The 20,376-nt window shown below is 48.3% G+C and overlaps 8 protein-coding genes across 8 annotated transcripts; 4 read left to right on the forward strand and 4 right to left on the reverse strand.

Annotated features, from left to right (window-relative positions):
* Window positions 1–476: 476 nt before the first annotated feature.
* On the forward strand, window positions 477–2,083 carry VE01_04917 (uncharacterized protein). Its single transcript, XM_018274383.2, has 3 exons — window positions 477–770; window positions 827–1,091; window positions 1,143–2,083. The coding sequence occupies exons 1-3, from the start codon at window positions 489–491 to the stop codon at window positions 1,997–1,999; spliced, it is 1,404 nt and encodes a 467-aa protein (XP_018130740.1). The 5' UTR covers window positions 477–488; the 3' UTR covers window positions 2,000–2,083.
* Window positions 2,084–3,043: 960 nt separating this feature from the next.
* VE01_04918 (uncharacterized protein) lies at window positions 3,044–3,673 on the forward strand (the record flags this gene model as incomplete). The annotated part of the gene is made up of 1 exon (XM_018274384.1): window positions 3,044–3,673. One exon carries the CDS (start codon window positions 3,044–3,046, stop codon window positions 3,671–3,673), a length of 630 nt encoding a protein of 209 aa, XP_018130739.1.
* A 601-nt stretch (window positions 3,674–4,274) lies between these two features.
* VE01_04919 (uncharacterized protein) lies at window positions 4,275–4,873 on the reverse strand (the record flags this gene model as incomplete). The annotated part of the gene is made up of 4 exons (XM_018274385.1): window positions 4,275–4,281; window positions 4,328–4,391; window positions 4,464–4,567; window positions 4,626–4,873. The coding sequence occupies 4 exons, from the start codon at window positions 4,871–4,873 to the stop codon at window positions 4,275–4,277; spliced, it is 423 nt and encodes a 140-aa protein (XP_018130738.1).
* A 3,527-nt stretch (window positions 4,874–8,400) lies between these two features.
* VE01_04920 (uncharacterized protein) lies at window positions 8,401–9,772 on the forward strand (the record flags this gene model as incomplete). The annotated part of the gene is made up of 4 exons (XM_018274386.2): window positions 8,401–8,599; window positions 8,659–8,880; window positions 8,932–9,362; window positions 9,456–9,772. Exons 1-4 carry the CDS (start codon window positions 8,424–8,426, stop codon window positions 9,770–9,772), a joined length of 1,146 nt encoding a protein of 381 aa, XP_018130828.1. The 5' UTR covers window positions 8,401–8,423.
* A 637-nt stretch (window positions 9,773–10,409) lies between these two features.
* On the reverse strand, window positions 10,410–12,589 carry VE01_04921 (uncharacterized protein; the record flags this gene model as incomplete). The annotated part of the gene is made up of 4 exons (XM_018274387.2): window positions 10,410–11,276; window positions 11,333–11,540; window positions 11,598–11,655; window positions 11,711–12,589. 4 exons carry the CDS (start codon window positions 12,587–12,589, stop codon window positions 10,445–10,447), a joined length of 1,977 nt encoding a protein of 658 aa, XP_018130829.1. The 3' UTR covers window positions 10,410–10,444.
* Window positions 12,590–13,630: 1,041 nt separating this feature from the next.
* VE01_04922 (uncharacterized protein) lies at window positions 13,631–15,192 on the forward strand (the record flags this gene model as incomplete). The annotated part of the gene is made up of 5 exons (XM_018274388.1): window positions 13,631–13,894; window positions 13,954–14,134; window positions 14,200–14,399; window positions 14,452–14,729; window positions 15,033–15,192. The coding sequence occupies 5 exons, from the start codon at window positions 13,631–13,633 to the stop codon at window positions 15,190–15,192; spliced, it is 1,083 nt and encodes a 360-aa protein (XP_018130826.1).
* VE01_04923 (uncharacterized protein) lies at window positions 14,985–16,687 on the reverse strand. Its single transcript, XM_018274389.2, has one exon. The coding sequence runs from the start codon at window positions 16,510–16,512 to the stop codon at window positions 15,448–15,450; it is 1,065 nt and encodes a 354-aa protein (XP_018130827.1). The 5' UTR covers window positions 16,513–16,687; the 3' UTR covers window positions 14,985–15,447.
* Window positions 16,688–16,913: 226 nt separating this feature from the next.
* Window positions 16,914–19,996, reverse strand: VE01_04924 (uncharacterized protein). Its single transcript, XM_018274390.2, has one exon. It carries the CDS (start codon window positions 18,629–18,631, stop codon window positions 17,027–17,029), a length of 1,605 nt encoding a protein of 534 aa, XP_018130824.1. The 5' UTR covers window positions 18,632–19,996; the 3' UTR covers window positions 16,914–17,026.
* Between the last annotated feature and the right edge of the window lie 380 nt (window positions 19,997–20,376).

The following is a 20,376-nucleotide window of genomic DNA, read 5'->3' on the forward strand; positions in this document are numbered from 1 at the left end:
CCCGGCTCCCCGTCACGCCGTCCCCAATCCATTCAGGGTCATCCGGCACTGAGATCCTGCTCCTGCATCGTCGATCCTTACTCTAATCAAGCTTTCCTCCATCGTTCCCCACCGTTCCTTCTCCCCTCACCCTCGTCGTTTTTTTATATTCTCCTTTCCACCTCGATGGCGACATTGAGATAGCTTCACGGATACCCAGAAAAAATCCGGAAAACCCTCATTTTCCACCACAAAGCTCCGAAGCACGTCTTTTATTGATTCTTGGCATCGGATTGCTGACCGAAGGAGCCCCCACGCTCGTGTCGGTGAGGTTGAAGAGAAAAGGGGCGAGGGCAGTTCTTGATCTTCTATATAAGTCGAGGGAATTGGCTCAATCCTGCTCATCTCATCACTCACTCACATCAACTCGCTCAATACCTTCTCAATACCTTCTCAATACCTTCTCACCTTTCCACTATCCACCCACACCACCAGCTGTCATCATTGTCATGGCTCGCGCCGCTCTTGCTCTCGCCGCCTTGGCCTCCGTGGCCTTTGCCAACCCGGTCCCTGACCTCAGCCTGCCACCTCTGATCCCCTACATCTCGGGCATCAGTGAGCTTCTGTACCAAGTTGTGCCACCAACCCCAATCCTGCAGGCACCCCTTCCTCCGATCCCCGCAGCAAAGATCCCCAGCAGCAACCTCAAGCCCAAGAAGGTCGGCTACTTCTGGACTGGATCAGCTGATCAGAGATATGCGGATTTCCTGGCCACCTACAGTTTGGATGATGTGAGTTTGATTTCAAGTTTCGCCACCCCCCTGCATCAGTACTAACATGTGACAAGGATACCTTTGGTGAATTCATCCACTTGACTGAGGTGCCCAGCAGCGGCAACAGCCCTCATCACTTGGGCCCCAGCCTTGACGGCAAGACCATCGTTGGTGGTGGTCTCCTGTCGCTCTTGAAGACCCAAGACACGGCCTTCTACTTCGACACCACCGACCCTTACAGGCCCACCTTCAAGAAGAGCAACCGTGCTGTGCTCTCTTCCATCGCTGATGAGATCCGCGCCAAGCCAGATGGAGGATTCTTCATCACCTACATGGGCTGTAAGTACCATCGCTTCTATTGCCCATTTGACCAATTCTAACACCTCCCAGCCACCGTCGGTACCTCCCCAGGTCGCCTCGTCGAGACCGACAAGGACTTCAACATCATCGCTGAACACCCGCAAGATTTGGCCAGCACCATCAACATCCTCGGCGAGACCTTTGCCCCCCACGGTCTCTCCATCGACTGGGATGCCAACCTGATCCTCACCTCTGACTTCGTCGTCCCCGTCACCATCCTCAAGCCCAGCGCAGGCATCATCCACGCCAACACTCTCCGCCTGTGGAACCTCGAGAAGCGCTCCATCATCCGCACCCTGACCATCCCCAACGGTGGCGGTATCCAGGATGTCAAGTTCATCCCCGGCAACAAGGAGTCCGCCGCCATCGCCACCGCCGTCCACCTCGGACAAGTCTGGATCATCTACCCCTTCCGCACCGACAAGGACGGCAAGCAGGGCACCATCGAGCTCCTCTATGACCTCGGCGAGAAGGCCCGCGACACCATCGCCATCTACTCCGATCTCACCCAGGACGGCCGCTTCGCCTACTTCACCCTCACCACCGCTAACCACATCGCCGCCCTCGACATCTCCGACCTCGACAACGTCAAGCGCCTCGACGACCCCAACGTCACCCAGCCCACCATCGGCCCCCACTACCTTAAGGTTTCCCCCGACCAGAAGCACCTCGTCGTTACCGACTACTTCGTCCAGACCGGCGAGATCGGCATCATCAACACCCCCGCCGACTTCAAGGCCCTCTACATCGATATCGAGGACAATGGCGCTCTGAACTTCAACCGCACCATCGACTTCACCGATTTCTACAAGACTCGTGGTGGAGCTAAACCCCACTCTGTCGTCATCTACGATTTCACCGACCCGGAGAAGCCAATCTACTACTAGATACTCTTACGCATCTTGGATAGATAGAGAGATAATTGGATGGACGGAGAGACGCGCAGCTGGAGAGGGGGAGTAGCTGCGCGCAGTTTTAGATAATGGGAGGGCTTGGTGGGATGGGAGGTGGTCTTTGGGGATGCGCTAATTCTAATTTTTTCATGTGCTTGGGTTCCCATCTGATGTGGACAGGGGCCTGGCCATGTATACATACAGACGTAATAAATATTCCCTATACTATTGGCTTCGTTCTTTTGGATTGTGATTATTCTGCGTGATTGGGATTGTGAAATGTACTTTTGCTTCGTATCATCGATCTTTGTAGCTTGTTTCCTTGGGATAAATTATGTGCAAAGTCTGACTATTGTTATGGTGAGAATTCAAGTTGTTGGTGAATGGCTGGCGTTGGTTGGTTGTTTTCTATCCGTAGATGTCCTGAGTCAAGGTACGACTCAGCGTGGCTTCCCATTTAGATAAGACCGCTCCTTCCTAAAATAGTAGTTGTGTGAATATAGAAATTTAAGAAAATAAGAATGAATGAGAATGTACATTGATCTACTGATATATTTTATGGTGTGGGATAAATTGTTAAAAACTAATACTTGTAGTTGATTCTTTACTTCAAATAAATTTCGGTAATAAATAAATTTATTAAAAATCTGAATATATACTTCGTATAGATGATATTTGTATACACTGAAAAGCCACTTAAATCAATAGAAGACAGTAAAAACTGTTTTACAATTGTTAACAACTACCTTAGTTTTGTTGTCGTGGGTTGCGACTGCCTCGTGCTGTAAGTTCATATGAGAAGTGTCAAGGAAGGAGCGTTAGAGATATTGTCCTATCTGCAACGCTCTTTCCGTTTTAGACAAACTTGGTTATTACTTCTTTACTGCGGGATATACTGCTCATATCCTGCGGAATTGAACATCAAGCACCAGGAATCAAGAGCCCACAGCCAAACACCTATCTCGTACACTTCAGAATATTGCATACCATCAATCATTCCCTTTTACTGTCAATTAAACTCCCCCATCCATCTTCACAATGAACGACCCTCAAGATCCGCTTTTTGAAGACGGCATCGACCTCTTAAACACAGACCCACAAGCCACAACACATGCCGCTGAACCCTCAAACACAGACACAGGCGCCATAATACATACCATCGAGCTATCAGACACAGACTCAGAAGCCACTATCCGCGCTTCCTCCCATGATCACCGAAAACCAGTTGGCGCCACCCCTCCCCCCGAAACTCCGGCCACAGCCCAGCCCACAGAAACGACCCGCGTCGCCGGTTTCTACACAGAAACTCCTCCATACAGCCCGCCCAACCCTGTTATCACACAACAACCAGTACCCCACCGCATCTTGACTGTCGGGACAAGCACTCCGCCACCCACGCCTCTAATTAATCCCTCAGATATTGTGCTACCGCCTATTAATAACGCCGCCGGACGTACGCGTGTATATTCGCGGGTAGAGAGAAACCTAGCCAGGATAAGGGAGAAGCTATACATAAGAGTGGCGCAAAATGCAGCGGTGGTGACGTGGAATCAACAGGAGAGATATGCGAAGGTGTGGATGTGCACGCTGGGGGTGTATTTGCTCGCGGGAGTTGCGTTGGTTATCCTTGCGGGGGTGCAATTTTGGAAAGCGAAAAACGCACGTTGAGAGGCTGGCGGATCAGGAGGCGAATTGAGAGTCTGAAGTGGATGGGGTGTGGGCTGGTTGAGTGGCTGGAGACGTCGAGGATATAGTATTCTTTGACCAGGAGAATCGACGCGGCTTTGGTGTTGGGGAGACTGGAAGGAGGGATGCCACTAGCGTTTGTTATTAGTTTTGAACCGTTTTGGGGATGCTGGGCCATTTTGTTTTGGCAGCGCTTTGGAAATACGATCTGGTCACATTGGAGATGATACCACACAGCGAGCGTGGAGCATGGTTATACATAGACGGACCTGCAGCGGATAGTTAGCATAATTCAGAATACAAAAGGTATTCCTTGCCCTCTCATAGTCCACCTAAACCCTTCAAATACTACTCAGTACTTTATATTACCAACACGGAGTGAAGGTACGAAGTTAGGAATTGCTGGGTTGCATCGAAGCGCCGTAGGACTGAGAACAATGCTAGTGACCAGGTTGCATCCTCCCATTTTAAGTAATGGTTATAAACACAGATGGCTAGGAATAGGAGGGTCAGATCTATAAACGTGGCTGGAGATGCGATATCGTATCTTATTGGCTTATGCTATCTTAGACTCCTTTACATCTCAGCGTCTCCCTTATTAGAGTTGCACCTCGGAACAATCCTATCCCCTACTACCCAACATCCGAGGCATTAATCCATCGTTCTTCGGAGCCTTTAATCAACATCTCATAGGTCCATTCTGGTTTGCAATATGGTTGTCTTTTAACCGCCGTTAGCAATTAAACTATAACTCTCAAGAATAGAGACCTACTTAGAATAACTGAGCTCGTGACATCCTTTGAACCGTCCTTACAGGTTCCAGTCAACACACCGTTCTTCAATTTGCCATTACGACAGTGCGAGCTGAAGCCACCACTGTAGATACGTATTAGTTAATTATATTATTTTAACCAAATGACGTGGGACATCTCACTTCGCCTTAATGATGATTTTGCCTTTGGAAACACCGAAACACTTGTCAAGCGCGAGTTGTGTATCAACGTTGTAGACGGTGTTGGTTTGCTTGCAATTGGCCACAATTATCCATGATGACCCTCTGGTGGGATGGTCGGTAAATCGAATTGAATTGCAGGTCTTCGTGTAGCCGTTCGTTGCAGCTTCTCCAAGAGAGAGGTGGCCTAGGAGCAGAAGAGCAATGGTTGGAAAGGTATTGAACTGCATAATGTAGTATTCAGGCGGGTGCTTAGAAATTTTGATAGGATGATGGAACTAAACAGATATTGTACTCGAGGGAACTTGCGTCCTTTTATAAGCATTCTATATCATGGGGTAATTGTCTAGCTTTCCAAAATGTCGCTTTCGGTGGTTCTATTTCATCGTACGCACGTCTACACAAGATTGCGGTGCATGGAATGATCTACATCTTCAACTAAAGTAAAAATCAAAGCAACCAATTACGAGGTGTGATACATGGCTGGGGATGAGACATTTCAAGCCCAAGATATCAATACGAAGAGGTGGATTAACTACATGATTGCACCCAAATGATAACCTTCTTGGGGGCGGACCGTAACTTGTATGCTGGCTGACCTGATCCTTCGCCGAAGGATCATTATAATGCTGATCTAATTCACACAAGAGCAGGGGTACACAGCTCAAACCAACTGGGTTAACCCAAAGGGGTAGCTGACGAACCTAGGTTGACATCTTGGCGTACAAACCTAACCTACTTTAGCAGAGGCTCCGAGTGAGCTGCCCCTACGTTAAGTTAATGTTCACCTAAAGCTCCACATCGGCTGACCTAACCCCGGACGGGATTTGGCGTTTTTACCTTCTTCCACGCCTTACCGCCACATATGGCTCGAAACGGCCTTGCTAAGCATCTCTGCATTACCAAATGTATGAGCACAGGCCCCTACATGCGAGGTATTTCATCTTATTTTATACGAGCACAAAGCGGTTTTCCCCTGTGGCCTCATAAACATTATGATTTATCTACAGGACTACTCGTGTTACTGCTCTCGGCGGACTATTTCCCCAAAATGATTTCAACGGTAGGACATAGAATGTAATACCAGAATATCTACGGCGCGAGATCTTCCTGGGTTTGACGATTGAGACGAGCTGGAGACCTCGGAGTTAGGGACATGAGTTACTCTGGTGCCCCACGGGTCGGAGGCCAGACAAGGGCAATGGAGCGGATTGGCTTTGCCGGTTTTGCGGCCTTTTTGGTTTATAGTGCTCCATAGAGATAGTTGTCCATAATTGTGGGCCAGAAACCACGTATTAATCACTCCACTGGTCGAAATCTAGCATTTTGAGTTGGCAGAGACGCTGGGAACATAGATCCAGCGGAGAAAGAGCTGTCTAGGCATAATGGGAAGGTCGCTCTTGTGATATATTGGAACCCACTCAATGATGTGAAAAATTATATCGTCAGGGATTTTGTTGATGGATTAAGTCTTTGGGAATACTAGCTGATCTTGAGACATCGCCAGGAATTCTTCCCAAAACCGATGTTGATGAGAGCTTGTCGCCTAATTATAGTTTTAGTGCCAACCGGAAAATCATTTCGCCATTGCCCGACATCGGGTGTGTGTGGGGTATGGGGTTCAGATGAGGGGTAAAAAGGTAACGTATTTCACATACGAGTGGCGCACACAAACGAGTGGCGCACCAAAACACCAAAATGTGACTATTACTACTACTATACTACCACCACCCTACATAATGACCCTTATTCCATTGCAATTGATTCCTAGCGCCTCTCGCACGTACGAGCATTATGCCCCATATTACCACATGTGCCACATCGCCGCTGTCGGCCTGTAGAACCCTCCTGCCGAGTAGTCTCACTTGCTACCTCCGTACGGACTTGAGCATCAACCTCAGCACTCTGAAGTATATCCTCTGCATCTCGTACGGAGAGACTGCCCCCTTGCATTATACGCCTCTTACGCTTCCTTTCCCTCCTCTTTTTCTGTTCATTTGCAGCCTGTAGAGCCTTAACTTCTGCCTTAAGTAGAATAGCAGAATGCATCATCATTTCCGCCCCTTTAACAAGGCAGCTAACAGCATCATTAATTGAGGTAGGAGAGCTGTTCTAATGTTGTACAATGCGGTTCTTAATGTGCTCTGTTTGAAAGTTAAGCTCCCTTATAGTTTGAGGAGTCTTTGAGGTCTAGTTGTTACTCTCAACTATAGGAGGGGTTGGAGTCCTTAAGTGTAGATTCAAGTGAGAGAGGACATTCTGCGGCTCGTACGGAACTAGCCCTATAGCTCGGAATCCGCTCTTAATGTTCTGCTCTATAAATGTAGCTTTGAATGCTTCTTTAAATGCAGAGAGGAACTTAAGCTTTGTGATATGGTTTAGCCTATTCCGTACGAAGGTTTCAATCTAACGTCCGTACGAAAGCTTTAGCGGAGTAAAGCAGCTAACGTCAAGTGGTTGAAGAATGTGCGAGGAGTGTAGTGGCATATAGAGGGTGATTATCTTCCGTTCTATACAGTAGTGTTGAAATTGAGCAGAGAGGTGGCTCTCATGTCCGTTAAGAATAAGAAGGCGATAGGTTCCAATCGTACGAGCATTTGTATGTTGATCGAAGTGTTGAATCCACTTGTACCCAATTGAATTTGAGGTCCACCCATTCTCACTTAGTGTAATCACCTAATTGTCTAGCAATCCCGAGTCCTCATACCATGTAGAGAGGTGATTCTACGCCTTAAAAATAATGAACGGCGGGAGTGCCCATCTGTACGAATTGACACCTTAGATAATTGACACCCACTCTCTATTCCCTAGCTGTATAGTCTTTAGACGGCTCTTTGCTTCTAAGCTTGTGACTACCTTTGCAGTAGCAATAACTCCCATTGCGAAACCTGCTTCATTAAAGTTATAGATATCCTGCTCTAGAATTCCATATTTTGCAACTGTGTTTCGTACGAGGGAGAAGCACCCTTTAATTATCTTTAGATCTTCACATTTTGCTCGTTTATAATCGTACTTCTGACTAAACTTTGCTTTGATTTCCGTACGGCGCTTTATAAAGTTTGTAGTCTAGTTCTTCCCAACAGGGCCCTCGCCTCGTTTAGAGAGTAGAAGGTCAGCCATTTCTTGCACATCTTGCGGCTAGGGCGGAAATCCACGCGAATCTAGGTCGAGGATATACTGAACAAGAGCTGACTCTTCGTACGGAGTCAATTTTTGTAAGTTAGGGGTAGAGTCGCGTCGAGAAATACCACCACGGGCGCGTCGTCTAAGTGTTGTTTCAGGGACATCGTACGACATTGCAGCAGCTCGAACACTTTGAATATGGCCTTCTTTAATTGATTGAATAGCTAGAAGTATCCTACCCTCTTGATTAGAGGACTTAGGTTGAGTTGGTGGTGCCATTGTTTATGTAAGTAAGTTGACGCGTTTTTGGTGTTTTGGTGCGCCACTCGTTTGTATGCGCCACTCGTATGTGAAATACGTTACCCCAAAAGCCCTTTAGAGATAATTTACAGAATTTATGGAATGATACTTATTATATAACCACATAAATAAATAACTGAATCCTAATGTATCGCTCGAATATTGAACAAATTAAGTAGAACGCCACTGAAAGTGATTGTTAGGAACTCAAAATCATAATATAATTCCATTGCCAGTAACTGCCGATATATGGGGCTGACTGGTGCTAGTGAGTTGTCACAAATATGGGGAACGAATCCTCTATAAATACTAAAAGTTGACGACTTTATAGGCACAAACATACATCGCACTGTAAATATGGCAAAAATTAAGACTGTTGAGTACTTCCGCCTTCCGCCTCGGTGGCTATTCGTGAAAATAGTAGACGAAGATGGCAATGCGGGGTGGGGAGAAGCAAGCCTGGAGGGTCACACACAGGCGGTCGAGGGATGTCTCGACGCATACAGATCGAGAGTAATTGGCATGGAGGCAGAGTATGCACCAGCAACTAAACGCAGTATAGACTGAAGAGTGTTATTAACTATTTCTACAGTGACATCGAGCATATCTGGCAGCTTCTTTATCGCTTCGGCTTCTACAGAGGCGGCCCAGTCTTGATGAGCGCCCTATCTGGCATTGACATAGCGTTGTGGGACCTGAAGGCTAGAAAACTCAATGTCCCAATTTACCAATTGCTCGGGGGCAAGGTCCGAGACACTATCAAAGTGTATGCCTGGATCGGTGGCGACCGTCCCGGCGACGTGGAAATCCAAGCGTAAGTATCTCCATCGTACCAATGGCCTCCCTCAGCGCTAACTACGAACAGCAAAGCCAGAAAGGCCCAGGGCTTTACAGCAGTCAAAATGAATGCCACCGAAGACCTCGGTTGGATGGACTCTCCATCCGCCCTCGCCAGCTGTGTTGAGCGTGTCAAGGCTGTGAAGGCGCTCGGCCTCGATGCTGGTGTCGACTTCCATGGCCGTGTGCACAAGCCGATGGCCAAGCAGCTCGCACGCCTTCTGGAGCCCCACCAGCCAATGTTCCTCGAGGAGCCACTGCTGTCGGAGAACATGGAGGGCATTAAGGAGATCAGCCGGCTGACGACGGCGCCGATTGCTCTGGGCGAAAGGTTGCATTCGAGGTGGGATTTTAAGAGATTCCTCGAGGCGGGCGCTGTGGATATTGCGCAGCCGGATATCTCGCATTGTGGAGGGATTTCAGAAATGAGGCGAATTGCGACGATGTGTGAAGCTTATGGTGTGTAAATATCCCGTGCCGGCTCAGATCTCGACTCCGAATCCCCCAGTGTATGAAAGTCTCCGATGCTCGCATACTGACTACTTCACATAGACGTGGCGCTGGCACCCCACTGCCCTCTTGGACCTATTGCTCTCGCAGCGAATATCCAAGTCGATGCGGTTTCTGCAAACTTTGCTATCCAGGAGATGAGTCTTGGGATCCACTACAACGCCGGGAGCCAGGACCTGTCTAGCTACACAACTAACCCGGAGGTTTGGGACGTCAAGGATGGATACATTGGGTTGCTGAAGGGCCCTGGGCTGGGGATCGAGATTGATGAGGACATGGTGAGACGTTTGAGCGTGGATGCCGAGGCATGGGTCAGTCCTGGGTTTGTGGGACCCGGGGGCGAGGTGAGAGAATGGTAGATATGCGAAACTGGGAAACTGCGGTATGCCTGGCAGCATGATATAGTAATTCATTGTCTATATCTTGAACGTGAAATCACAGGCCAAGTATGTCCCTCCATAATTGGAAGACAGAATAATCTGCCAAACTACAAGGAGCCCATTAGACTCGACCACAAAGTCGAGTCTAATGGGCTCCTTGAACGAAGGTGCAACTTTATTCGCTTTTATTAAGTGGTTTGGACAGTAGCTGCGGGAGGGGATTCGTTTTTCATCAGTGGTGCTACACTGAAGAACGGATTGGACCTCATATCTCTCGTCACATTGACGGAATTCGCCCTTCTGGACGTATCCGCACGTGTAGAGATATAAATCGCGAGAGCACATCTCTTCAGGATCCAGAATAAGGTGTCGGGGGGTCTAGAAGAAGAAAAAGATGGATAAATCTTCTTGCTCAAGTGTGAATACTTGACAGGTGTACAACGCGTTTGCTCACCCTGCGTTTACGCGTTACAGTGTCTGATTTAGGCCTGAGGCACTAATATAGAATCTGCGAGAAAGTTAGGCCAGGGAAAGGCCTCAGCTCAGAAGTAAAAGCGACAAAGCATCATCGTCGTATATGCACCTACCGACACTTTGATATAAAGGTTCTCATAATACCATCTCTACATATACGCGCATCTTTATATTCTATCAGTCAATCCGGATAACTACGGTGCCTTTCCCCCCTTTTACCCATTGGGGTCTCTTGCCAGGAAGCGCGACCCAGCCTTTGGTGCCATGCGGCGTATCCCACACAACTGTGACTTTTTTCTTTTCAACCTTGAATTTCGCGAAAAACTTGCCGAGGCTTGTGGTAAATCCGGCCTCAGCTGTCGAGAGATGGGTAAATGTGGCTGGTGTCAACTCCCATTCCTCCCCGCCAGGCTTGGTGACTGACAACCCAACTATATACTCCGTGAGCGCAGAGGTAGGGCCGCTGCTCCAGCCATGGGCGTGCGATGTATAAGAGGGATCGTTGCGATATCCACGATCGCCGCGGTAACCAAACGTGCCATCCAACAGATAACCCTCGATAACAGTCGATTCTGTGCCATTCGGGTTGCCGAGGTACCAGCCCCAAAGCGTTCTCATCAACTCCAGTGCTCTATCTGGTCTCCCGGCTTGGAAATGGCCTTCTACTTCAATGCTAGATATAAATGGCGATACATTCTTGGGAAGCTCTGGGCAAATGGGACCGATTGGGGTCCAGTTATTCGCCAGGTAGTCCGAAACGCGTTTTGCGTAATTGCCCTTTGGTGGGACGACCGAAAACGCGATTGCCATGCTATTTGCATCTTGGGGGTATAGCGATATATTTGATGGGCTGTCTTTGAAAGCACCGCGCGTATCGTTCCAGAATTGTTCCATGATTGCTACCTGCAGATTGTCTGCCTTCTCGGTGTATTCAGCTGTGATGTTGGTTTTCAGTAATTCAGGTGCCCAAGACGTCAGAGCGGCGCCAGTTCGTAGTGTTCGGTAAAGCCTTGATGTAAGGCATCAGCATTTTTCACGTGTACGGAAATCTAGAATACTACTTACAGCATACTTGCTGAGCTGGCTTCGGTATTATATGTCCATCTGCCCCAGTCACCCTGGCCTGTGGCGTTCATGATGCCTGCTGGTGTTACCTTGTCATAGACAAATTTCATGGCTTTTAGGTAGCGAGGCCAGTTCTGTGTGAGGAATTCATAGTCCTTGGTATACAAAATATAGTTATATGTACCAATCATAGTCCACATGTGGTAGGCTAACGAGAATTATCAGCATTGACGAAACGAGGAACTGGGATCTGGAGTCCACATACTGTCACTATCTGAACTCAAATATGGGGGCCCTGCCTTGGGCAAGGCACCGCTTGTTAACTAAACCGTGTAAGTAAAACATATGTGTATAAGTAGGCATCTGCAGGATGCTCACCTGATTGCTCCAGATAACCTGGAGTGCATTTTTTGTGCTTTCCATGTCGCCAGTGCTCACAAAAGAGCTCGGCACGGCAACCCCCATGTCTCCTATCCAGACCCATCTATCACGTTTTGCTCCATCAAGAAGAACAGTATCCCCTGGGCCACAGGTTACGTCGTTCAGCCAACCGCTTTTGAGGTTCGTAGTGTGGCGACAGGTATTAGCCGGTGCTGTATTACTCTGTAGTGTATAAGCGCCAGCGTACCATATCTTATTGAGAGGCTCATCATTGCTGTGAAAGTAGCCCTGGTAGGCTCTCAAGTCTGACCATGTCGGCTGGAAGCTGAGTTCAAGACTGATACCATTTATCTCAATTGTAGTACCAGCTAAAGCATCAGAAAATACTGTTAAATATCGGAAGCCGCCACGTAAATGCGTATCATTCATAACGTACGATCCACGGCCAGCAGAGGTGATATTGGTGACTAAGGCACCATCTGCTCCAGAACCGCCATTGGAATTATCAGACTTTCGGCCAATCCACTGCTTCCCTTCTGTGAATGCGAGCCCCAGAGTTGCAGAAGGGCCATGGAGCGTGTAGTTAATTGTTATAATTCCTCCAACCTCGAGGCCAAAGTCAAAAACCACGCCTTGCCCATCATTGGTCTGGAGGGAAATATTAGAACCGGCTATGTATTGCGAAACAATGTCTCCGAGCGGCAGCGAAAGAACAGACTTTGGAATGAGTGTCCGGGACGCTGGGGCAAATATGTTAGACTCCCACGGGCCCGGGAATGACGTGCGAGAAGGGCCTGCACATGGCGTATCCCTCCAGCATGAAGCAGCAAAGGCTGTGGCTGTGAGGATTTGCACAATGCACATAGACAGTAGCATTCTGGCCAGAGCTGGGCGATTGAGATATGCGACTTTGAACTATGGGAGAAAGATCTGTCTTGCGTGTCAGCTACCGTCCCGAGGAAAAAAACATTCGCAGGCGCAGGATACCATTTTCATGAAATGCAACTGCCAAGTTTGAGTTCGGGCACCGGGATACCAGAATCCGACCTTCGGTATAAGTGCTGTGTCATTGCAACAAAAAACACGGTCAGTTGTTCGGCTAAACCACATTCGCCGGGGCTACGATGCGGCACTTGGTAGAGCAACCAATTAATTTCCGCTGGCCCGATCATATCTTCCAGCAGAGCGGTGGTATGTATTTAGAGTTAATGGGCTTCTATGGCGAGCATAGTTACTCCTTTTCGTTGCTGGTGGTACCCCACATCCCCCACACCTCGCTACAATGCGGGGTTCATGTCAAGCTGCGGTACTCGGGTAACCTTAGATCTCCTCCGCAATCCAAGTCCCCTAGCGCCATTACAGAGCTAAAACCACTTTGACGCCAGGCGCAAATTTAGATGCCCATTTCTTCCTCCAATTACATGGCCAATTACATGTTAGGGAGGCGCTATTCGGTGCTATAACCTGCTTGGTATTCTTGGAAATGTAGCCTTCGGCGCCACTGTCAGACTCGAATATCAAAGGTCGGCTGAACATGTACCGAGTGTAGAATATAGGTGTCGAGCTTGGTACCCGCTGAGAATCTAATGTTAAGTGTTTATTGAACGGTGTCTATTGTGACTGCCCTCTTTTCAGTATTATGCTCACTCCATTGCCTTTTCTCGCGTTGTGGGCGCTTGCAGCTCCCATAGTCACTGCTGCAGCCACTACCACGAGGGGACCTGGCGTTCATGTATCGACTGTCCATGGCCATCATACTTGCACCGTCTTGCCTCGAGGTAATAAAAAAGATGATGCTCATAACATTCGTAAAGCATTCGAAAAGTGTGCTCGTGATTCAACAATCGTCTTCCCAGACGATCAAGTTTACTGGATAGGGGAGAAGGTCCATGCAGCTCTGCACAATGTCAAAGTCGAATGGCGGGGCAAGTGGCTGGTTTGTTCCCCTTTCTCTTCATATCAATAGAAGCTGTTTTCGAATTATCAACACTACAGTTTTCCGATGATACTTCGTATTGGCGCCAGAATTCATACTACATCGCCTTTCAAAACCATCGGGCTGGCTTCATTCTGTCGGGGGATAATATCCACGTAGATGGATACAATAGCGGAGGCATCAATGGCAACGGAGATGTTTGGTACGATGAAGACAAGGGCAAATCAACAGAAGGGCGTCCCATGGTATGTTTTGGAAGTACAGCACCTGATATGGCGAATTCATTCTAACGCCCCTATCACAGCCATTTGTGCTATGGAATATCACGGATTCTTCTGTGGACAATTTTTTTGTCAAGCAGCCACAGTTTTGGGCTATCAATATTATGAACGGCACCAACCTGTCGTTTGAAAACATCACCAGTAGCGCAGTCTCAAATAACGCACCAGCGGGATCTAATTGGGTTCAAAATGCTGATGGGTTTAGTAAGTACACAGTCTTCCTCATGTTTGCCAATTAGGCTGGTCATATCTAATATTATCACCTGTAGATACAATGGATGCACACAACATAACTCTGAAGAACTTCTTATACCAAGGCGGTGACGACTGCGTCGCTATTAAACCGCGTTCTTTCGATATAACCATTGACGGCATTACCTGCGAAGGAGGCAATGGTATCGCAATAGGTAGTCTTGGTCAATATCTTGAGGACAACTCGGTTGAAAACGTCACAATAAACAATGCTAAGGTGGGCCCCAAATACTTCTATCGCTGAGAACATATCATCTAATTAACTACAGATGGTTCGGTCTGGCTTTCCTATGCGATGGTGTGTCTATATTAAGACCTGGATGGGCGACCTTGTTCCACAGACATCCTACGAAAGCGAAGGCCAACCACGCGGTGGCGGCTGGGGCAAAGTAAGAAACTTGCTTTTCTCCAACTTTGAACTCGTTGGTGTGGAGCGTGGTCCATACATTACCCAGGACAACGGCGGCAACGCCGAGAATAAAGGTACGAGCAAGATGGAAATATCCGACATTACGTTCCGTGGCTTCACGGGGACGCTTAGTAGCACGTCCGGACGTTTGGGCGAAATTAGCTGCAGCAAGAATCTCCCGTGTTATAATATCTATTTTGAGGATATAGACCTACAATCGGCCTCGGGTACTTGTCATTGGACAAAGAGCGGTACCATATTTGGCTTGCCGGGTTGCTAGGAGACAATGCAAGAGAATGCATTGTTTATTTACCACGAGGCATTGGGATAATTTCAATATAGGAAGCTACAACCATGATGTTTACAACGACGAGGTTTTTTGTGTGATAACACCATGATTTCATTATCTAATAGGGTATATAACTATAACTAATATACTAGCATTGCTCCTGGCTACTACCAAGCTGCCATCGGTGCAGTTTGCGATGCATATGATCCATCCGAGATCAGCACGCGGCCAGAGCATTCAGCTCCATTCCCCATCCCAAGCATCTTTAAAGGGTATCCTAGACTACACATCTCAATCCAGAAGAAGACCTGAAAATACAGGCGTAACCTTCCAAGCAATTATCATTATAATTTAATAACACAAGGCAGATGCCAGAGACGGCCAGCCCTGGTCGCGAGCCACAATCGAATGTCTTTCATCAGTCGTATCCAGCTTGAAGTGGATTAACCGTCGCAAAAGCGATGCTAGCGGTGGCAGCATGTTCGGTGATTGGTGCAAAATAACTGCCTGCCTAGCAAACAGCTTGATTTCGTCGCACATTCCTTTCCCTCTACTTAAACTGAACAATCAATTGCCGTGCTTCGAAAAGTAGCGCTGCATATTCCCCTTTTGTTCTCGCCACAACTTCCGCAGATCTTGTGGCCCAGTTTTCCAGAATTTTTCGTGCAGTGTTACCACGTGCCCTTCAACATCTCCAGAATTTGGCCAAGTGGCGCTCCATTTGTAATGCATCTCTCTCCAAGGCATCGGGCCGTCTCGTCGGAAGGCGTAGTTGAGGAGGCTCTGCTCCATAGTATGGGGATCAAAGCGGCGATAATGTTTCAAAATTGACAGAAAATAGTCAAATAGCTCTTGAGAAGGTGCTGCTATCCAAAAGCCGGCGCTGAAGACTTCAGTGTTCAATGGCGGAAATGGATGGCGACGTTCGCCAGTGAATTGGTTGTCAGATCTCGCGGCGAACATATACTGCGCTGGTAACGGTGCTTCGTCTGCCCGTCGTACGCGATGAGAAAGCGTCTGCGCAGGCCTCTGAACTTCAAGCTCGTTGAATATCTCATCCAACTTTCCTCTAATCAACGTGTCTGCATCAACGAACAATAGCCGATCATACTGAGTCATCTCAAACAATCGCAGCTTGAGAAATTGGTCTTTCCATCTTGTGACGCCAGTGCTGACCCACCAACTGAGAGGAATATCTTTTGCTTCAACCACCACAGCACCATCTGCGGTCAGCTGATCTCTGGTGTACTTGGGCACGTTTGGCGTGACCAGAACGACAAAGTCGACAGAAGCGTTGCAGCGCGTCTCCTCAGCGTGCAGAAGTTGGTATGCAAGAACACGTGTGGCAATGTTGTAAGGGTTTGAGTCCAAATCCTTGGCGTTGAGTGATTTTTTATTTCCCCCTGTGAGGAACGTGGCGATTGCATATTTCGACTCCGATGTAGTGTTTCTCACAAGGCCGAACTCAGGGTCAATCAATGGCGGTCTCCGACATGAAGATAAGAAAAGCCAAAGCAAAGTAAGGGTAACCACAGCAATAGTGGCTTTCCTGCGCAAATAGAATGCTCGAAATACCAGGCGCAGCGAAGCCTTCAACGCCAGAAAAGGTTGTGTCAGCATGGCTTTGGGCATGCGCAAAACCCCTGCGCAGGGCTATAAAACAGCAAAAACGATAAGAGCGCAGCTTTGTGAAATGATTCCAAAGGGACTGAGACAAACTTGGCGTATGGGTCTTATAGGGCTAAAAGCCAAGACCACCAAGATCAAACAAGCAATTTGTTTCCGTGTGGCATGTACAGATTTCGTGTCAGTCAAATGTTTAGCGCTGTCTTGGCCAAAACAGACTAGCGCCGCGGCACGCGGTTGCGCTCCTTCCTGCCCCGGAAATCCCACAAAAACCAGGAACAACGCTAACTTAGCTAGGGTCACCAAGCGAGACTACCCGTTTTAGTGGTTTTAGTTGTTTTAGTACGGTGTCAGGGGTTTACCATAGATCCGACGATTTTACAGCTCCATCATAAATCGACAGTTGTGTTAAATAGAATTGAATACTATAGTATATATCTTTTAAACTATACTATAAACTATAGACTATAAACTCTATAGTGTGCTGTTACATATAAAACCTCTCCTATCATGGTCGCGCTTACTGCAGCTTGGCGCCAATTGGTAACGCGTAGACCTGGCTGTTGGTCTCGAACTTGCAAGTTTCTGTGGTAATTTGTCCATTCCCACCTTCAGTAAGACATTTTCCGGTGCCCTCGTTCGTGAGATCTCCAGAAAGAGCATACGACCAGTTCTGGTTTGGGTTACCCTTGCAAGGAGCAATGGTGATGGGGCCGTTTCCAGAGTCAGTGAGGCACTTGGACTGTTCCGCAAGGTTGCGAATGCTTCCATCAGACTTCACCTGCCAGACCTGGGAGCTTGGGAAATTGCAGCTTGCGGACGAAACCTCGCTACCCTTTGCAGCTCCTGCGGTCAGACAGGTCATCGAGAAGGTGTTCATGATGAGGCCAGTTGGGATGACAGTCTTGCACGAGTTCTTCGATGGTGTCAGGCGGTATACGACGGTTCCGTGGGATGGGACATTCTTAATCTTGAACTCGCCAGACACAAGACCAGTAGCGTCACCAGTCCAAAGATCCTTGACTGCAAAGTTGCAAGTCGACGAGAGTCCAAGCTGTGCAAGAGGGATTGAGGTGCTGGCAGCGGCAGGGGAGCGGTTCAGTACCGTTAGCAGGCGGTCTCCGCTGCCAAGGCTCTTTGTAAGTACGTCCCAGGTGCTATCACGGCTGGCCAACGTAGCTTGCTGGCTGAGGGCGTCCTGGTCAACGTCGATGAGATCTTTGTTGGTAAGGAAGGCAAGCTCATCTTTGCCGAGGTCGGGAATGTGAGCGCTGATAATGAGCGGGGCGGAGAACGACGCCCACAGGGCAAACTGGGAACGCTTCTCATCGATGGTGAGCTCCGGGTAGTCTGAGACCAAGAAATCGGGGTCGTTGAAGAACCCAGGCGATTGGTACCGAGCTAGGCGAATCTGTTGGTCATAGTTGGACATGATGCTTGACCATGGGTTTGCGTCGCCCCAGGTAGCGACATCATATGAATGGCGCGCAAGCTCTCCGTTGTCTGCCAGCCAGTCCATTACTGTATACCAGTCCGTTAGGTTATCCGTACCACAGAAGTAGGCTGGTGCTGATTCGGAGAAGATGAGAGGGTTGGCTTGTTTGCTAAGGATCTCATGCCAGTGGGAATATATATCCTTGTAAGTCTCCACGTCAGTCCTCCCGGGAGCTGTGGGGACATTGCAGCCATCTAACTTAAGGTAGTCGATTCCCCAGTTGGTGAAAGTATCAGCATCAATCTGCTCGAATCCAAGGGAACCCGGATAGCCGCCACACGTCTGTGTACCGGCATCCTGGTAGATACCAAGGTGGAATCCTTTCTCCTTGAGGTAGCGGCCTAACCATGGCAACCCCTGTGGGAACTTCTCTGTGTCCCACAAAAGAGTGCCGTTATCAGTCCTGCTCATCTGCATCCAGCAATCGTCAAGGTTGATGCGGTCGTATCCAGCAGCGAGCAGCCCACTGCTGGCCATGGCGTCTGCAGTTTGAGTGAAAAGCGTCTCGTTGAGGTTACACATGAACCGTGCCCAGTTGTTGAAGCCCATCGGAGGGGTAGCAAGCACCTCCTTGGAGGCTTTGGCAACCGCAATGGCGGCGGCTGCTGTGAGAAGTGTCTGGGAACGCATCTTGATAAAAGGCAAGGCTGAGTATAAAGTCCTAGTTGGATTGATTTCGCTTTATTTAAATTGACAAGTGGGCAAGCGCATCTTATGTAGTGGATTGAATAATTATGACCATAGTAAGTTGAGATGTCAACTTCGAGGTCTCCACAGTGTATGCTACCGGGTTCACCTACCTTCCCTACCGAAAGCTTCACGGCATATCAGCGATGCAACGTTTCCGCCATCTGGTCCTGGCAGTTGGATTTGGTTTGTATAATAGCAATAAGTGGTAGCTATGGTATGCTCTCTGGTGAGTGCCGGTCACGGCAACAACGATCTTCAACCAAGGTTCCCCGCAATTCAGGATATCGATACGAGCAGCGAGGCCAGTCGAGTGCAAAGTGGATACTGATCTCATCTCCCCGCTTTTGATTGTAACTGTAATTCAGCACAGTCTCCGCAATCTTCTCTGCGACTTGCCTAACGGGATTGGATTGAGGTTACACTTACAAGCCATGAGCTGCTGTCTGCGATAACCGCGGCACGTATGGTATGATGAGTTAAAATGCAGATAACGGCCAGAAAACTGCTATCAGGGTCTGCTCTTAAGCGTGTTCGGAGGGCCGAAATATGTTTATCTCTCACTATACCACTTTCTCTCGTGGACCACAATATGGGATACCAGGTGTATCTAATGTCGTCTGTTCTCTTGCCTCATGCAGTAATAACACCATGAACCGCGGTACCGATGTTTCCAGGTAGTCAGCAGCCCTGACAACATGAACTTTACAGTCCATGTGCCTCGACATACATTCGCCCTGGGAAAAAGTAGTGCATACTTGGCTTTGATGCGCGCCCTCGCTGGTAGAATGACATGCGGCTGGAGTTTGTAGACCGGATAATATAAATTTACCACCGTAAATTCAAAGTTCGGATCAATATCAAAACCAACCCCAATGCAGTAATTTTGTACCTGTTGATTCCTAAATGGGAAGGATAGTATCACGTGTAGAAAAGCAAGGAATCGAAGCTTATTCGCGTGCGAAGTCGGGTCGCGCAAGAAACCTCTTTAGGAATTAATCAGCGACAAGAGTTGGCAGCAGAGACCGGCGAAGCATTATCGAGCTGCCAATATAGGATGAGTTCGGACTATCCAAAGATGGGGCAGCGCCGGTTAAACTGTTGGCGCTAAGCGATGTTTGGTTGGAGCTCCTCAGAAGGGTTCGAGAAGCCAACACAGAACTTCAGGGTGCAACAGCAAAACAAGCTGCATTCGCTGCGGTTTGGTGCTTCCGTAGGGTTATAGGGACGGTGATCGTTTTCCCCGCAGGTGATGTAACGTTATGGAAGAAGAGCCCTCTCGCCGTCCATGTAACCTCTCTATATAACTTGCCAAACGAAGTTGAAAGAGAGGAAGAGGCCGCACGGCAAGGTAGGAGTCGTCACTTTAGAGTTCCTTGGCTTCTTGGCCCGACGGACGGCAGTGGCAACGCCCAGAAATTGGAATCTAACCAGTCACAAATACTACGACTACGAATTGGCAGCTCTCGAGCCCATGGCCACCGGAGTTACCCTCTTCAGCATTCCGTCGTCGCTGTCCTCGTAGATATGTCTGGTACAATCCACAACATGATATGCTATCACTCGGACGAGTGTTCGAATACCGAGTTTATCCGCACAGGGAAAAGGAAGGAAATGGCATGGCTATCATGAGAGGTACTAGAGTCACTGTTGATTCACATAATCCTCACCATTGTCAGGAAGAACAC

Source organism: Pseudogymnoascus verrucosus (assembly GCF_001662655.1).
Source record: "Pseudogymnoascus verrucosus strain UAMH 10579 unplaced genomic scaffold scaffold_19, whole genome shotgun sequence".
NCBI lineage: Eukaryota > Fungi > Ascomycota > Leotiomycetes > Thelebolales > Thelebolaceae > Pseudogymnoascus > Pseudogymnoascus verrucosus.

Excerpts from the sequence above, each read along its gene's own strand:
- VE01_04923 (XM_018274389.2), bottom strand. The coding sequence starts at position 16,512 with ATGCCCAAAGCCATGCTGACACAACCTTTTCTGGCGTTGAAGGCTTCG.
- VE01_04924 (XM_018274390.2), bottom strand. The coding sequence starts at position 18,631 with ATGCGTTCCCAGACACTTCTCACAGCAGCCGCCGCCATTGCGGTTGCC.
- VE01_04917 (XM_018274383.2), top strand. The coding sequence starts at position 489 with ATGGCTCGCGCCGCTCTTGCTCTCGCCGCCTTGGCCTCCGTGGCCTTT. Across the intron at positions 771-826 it reads CCACCTACAGTTTGGATGAT|GATACCTTTGGTGAATTCAT; the intron begins GTGAGTTTGATT and ends ACATGTGACAAG. Across the intron at positions 1,092-1,142 it reads CTTCATCACCTACATGGGCT|CCACCGTCGGTACCTCCCCA; the intron begins GTAAGTACCATC and ends AACACCTCCCAG.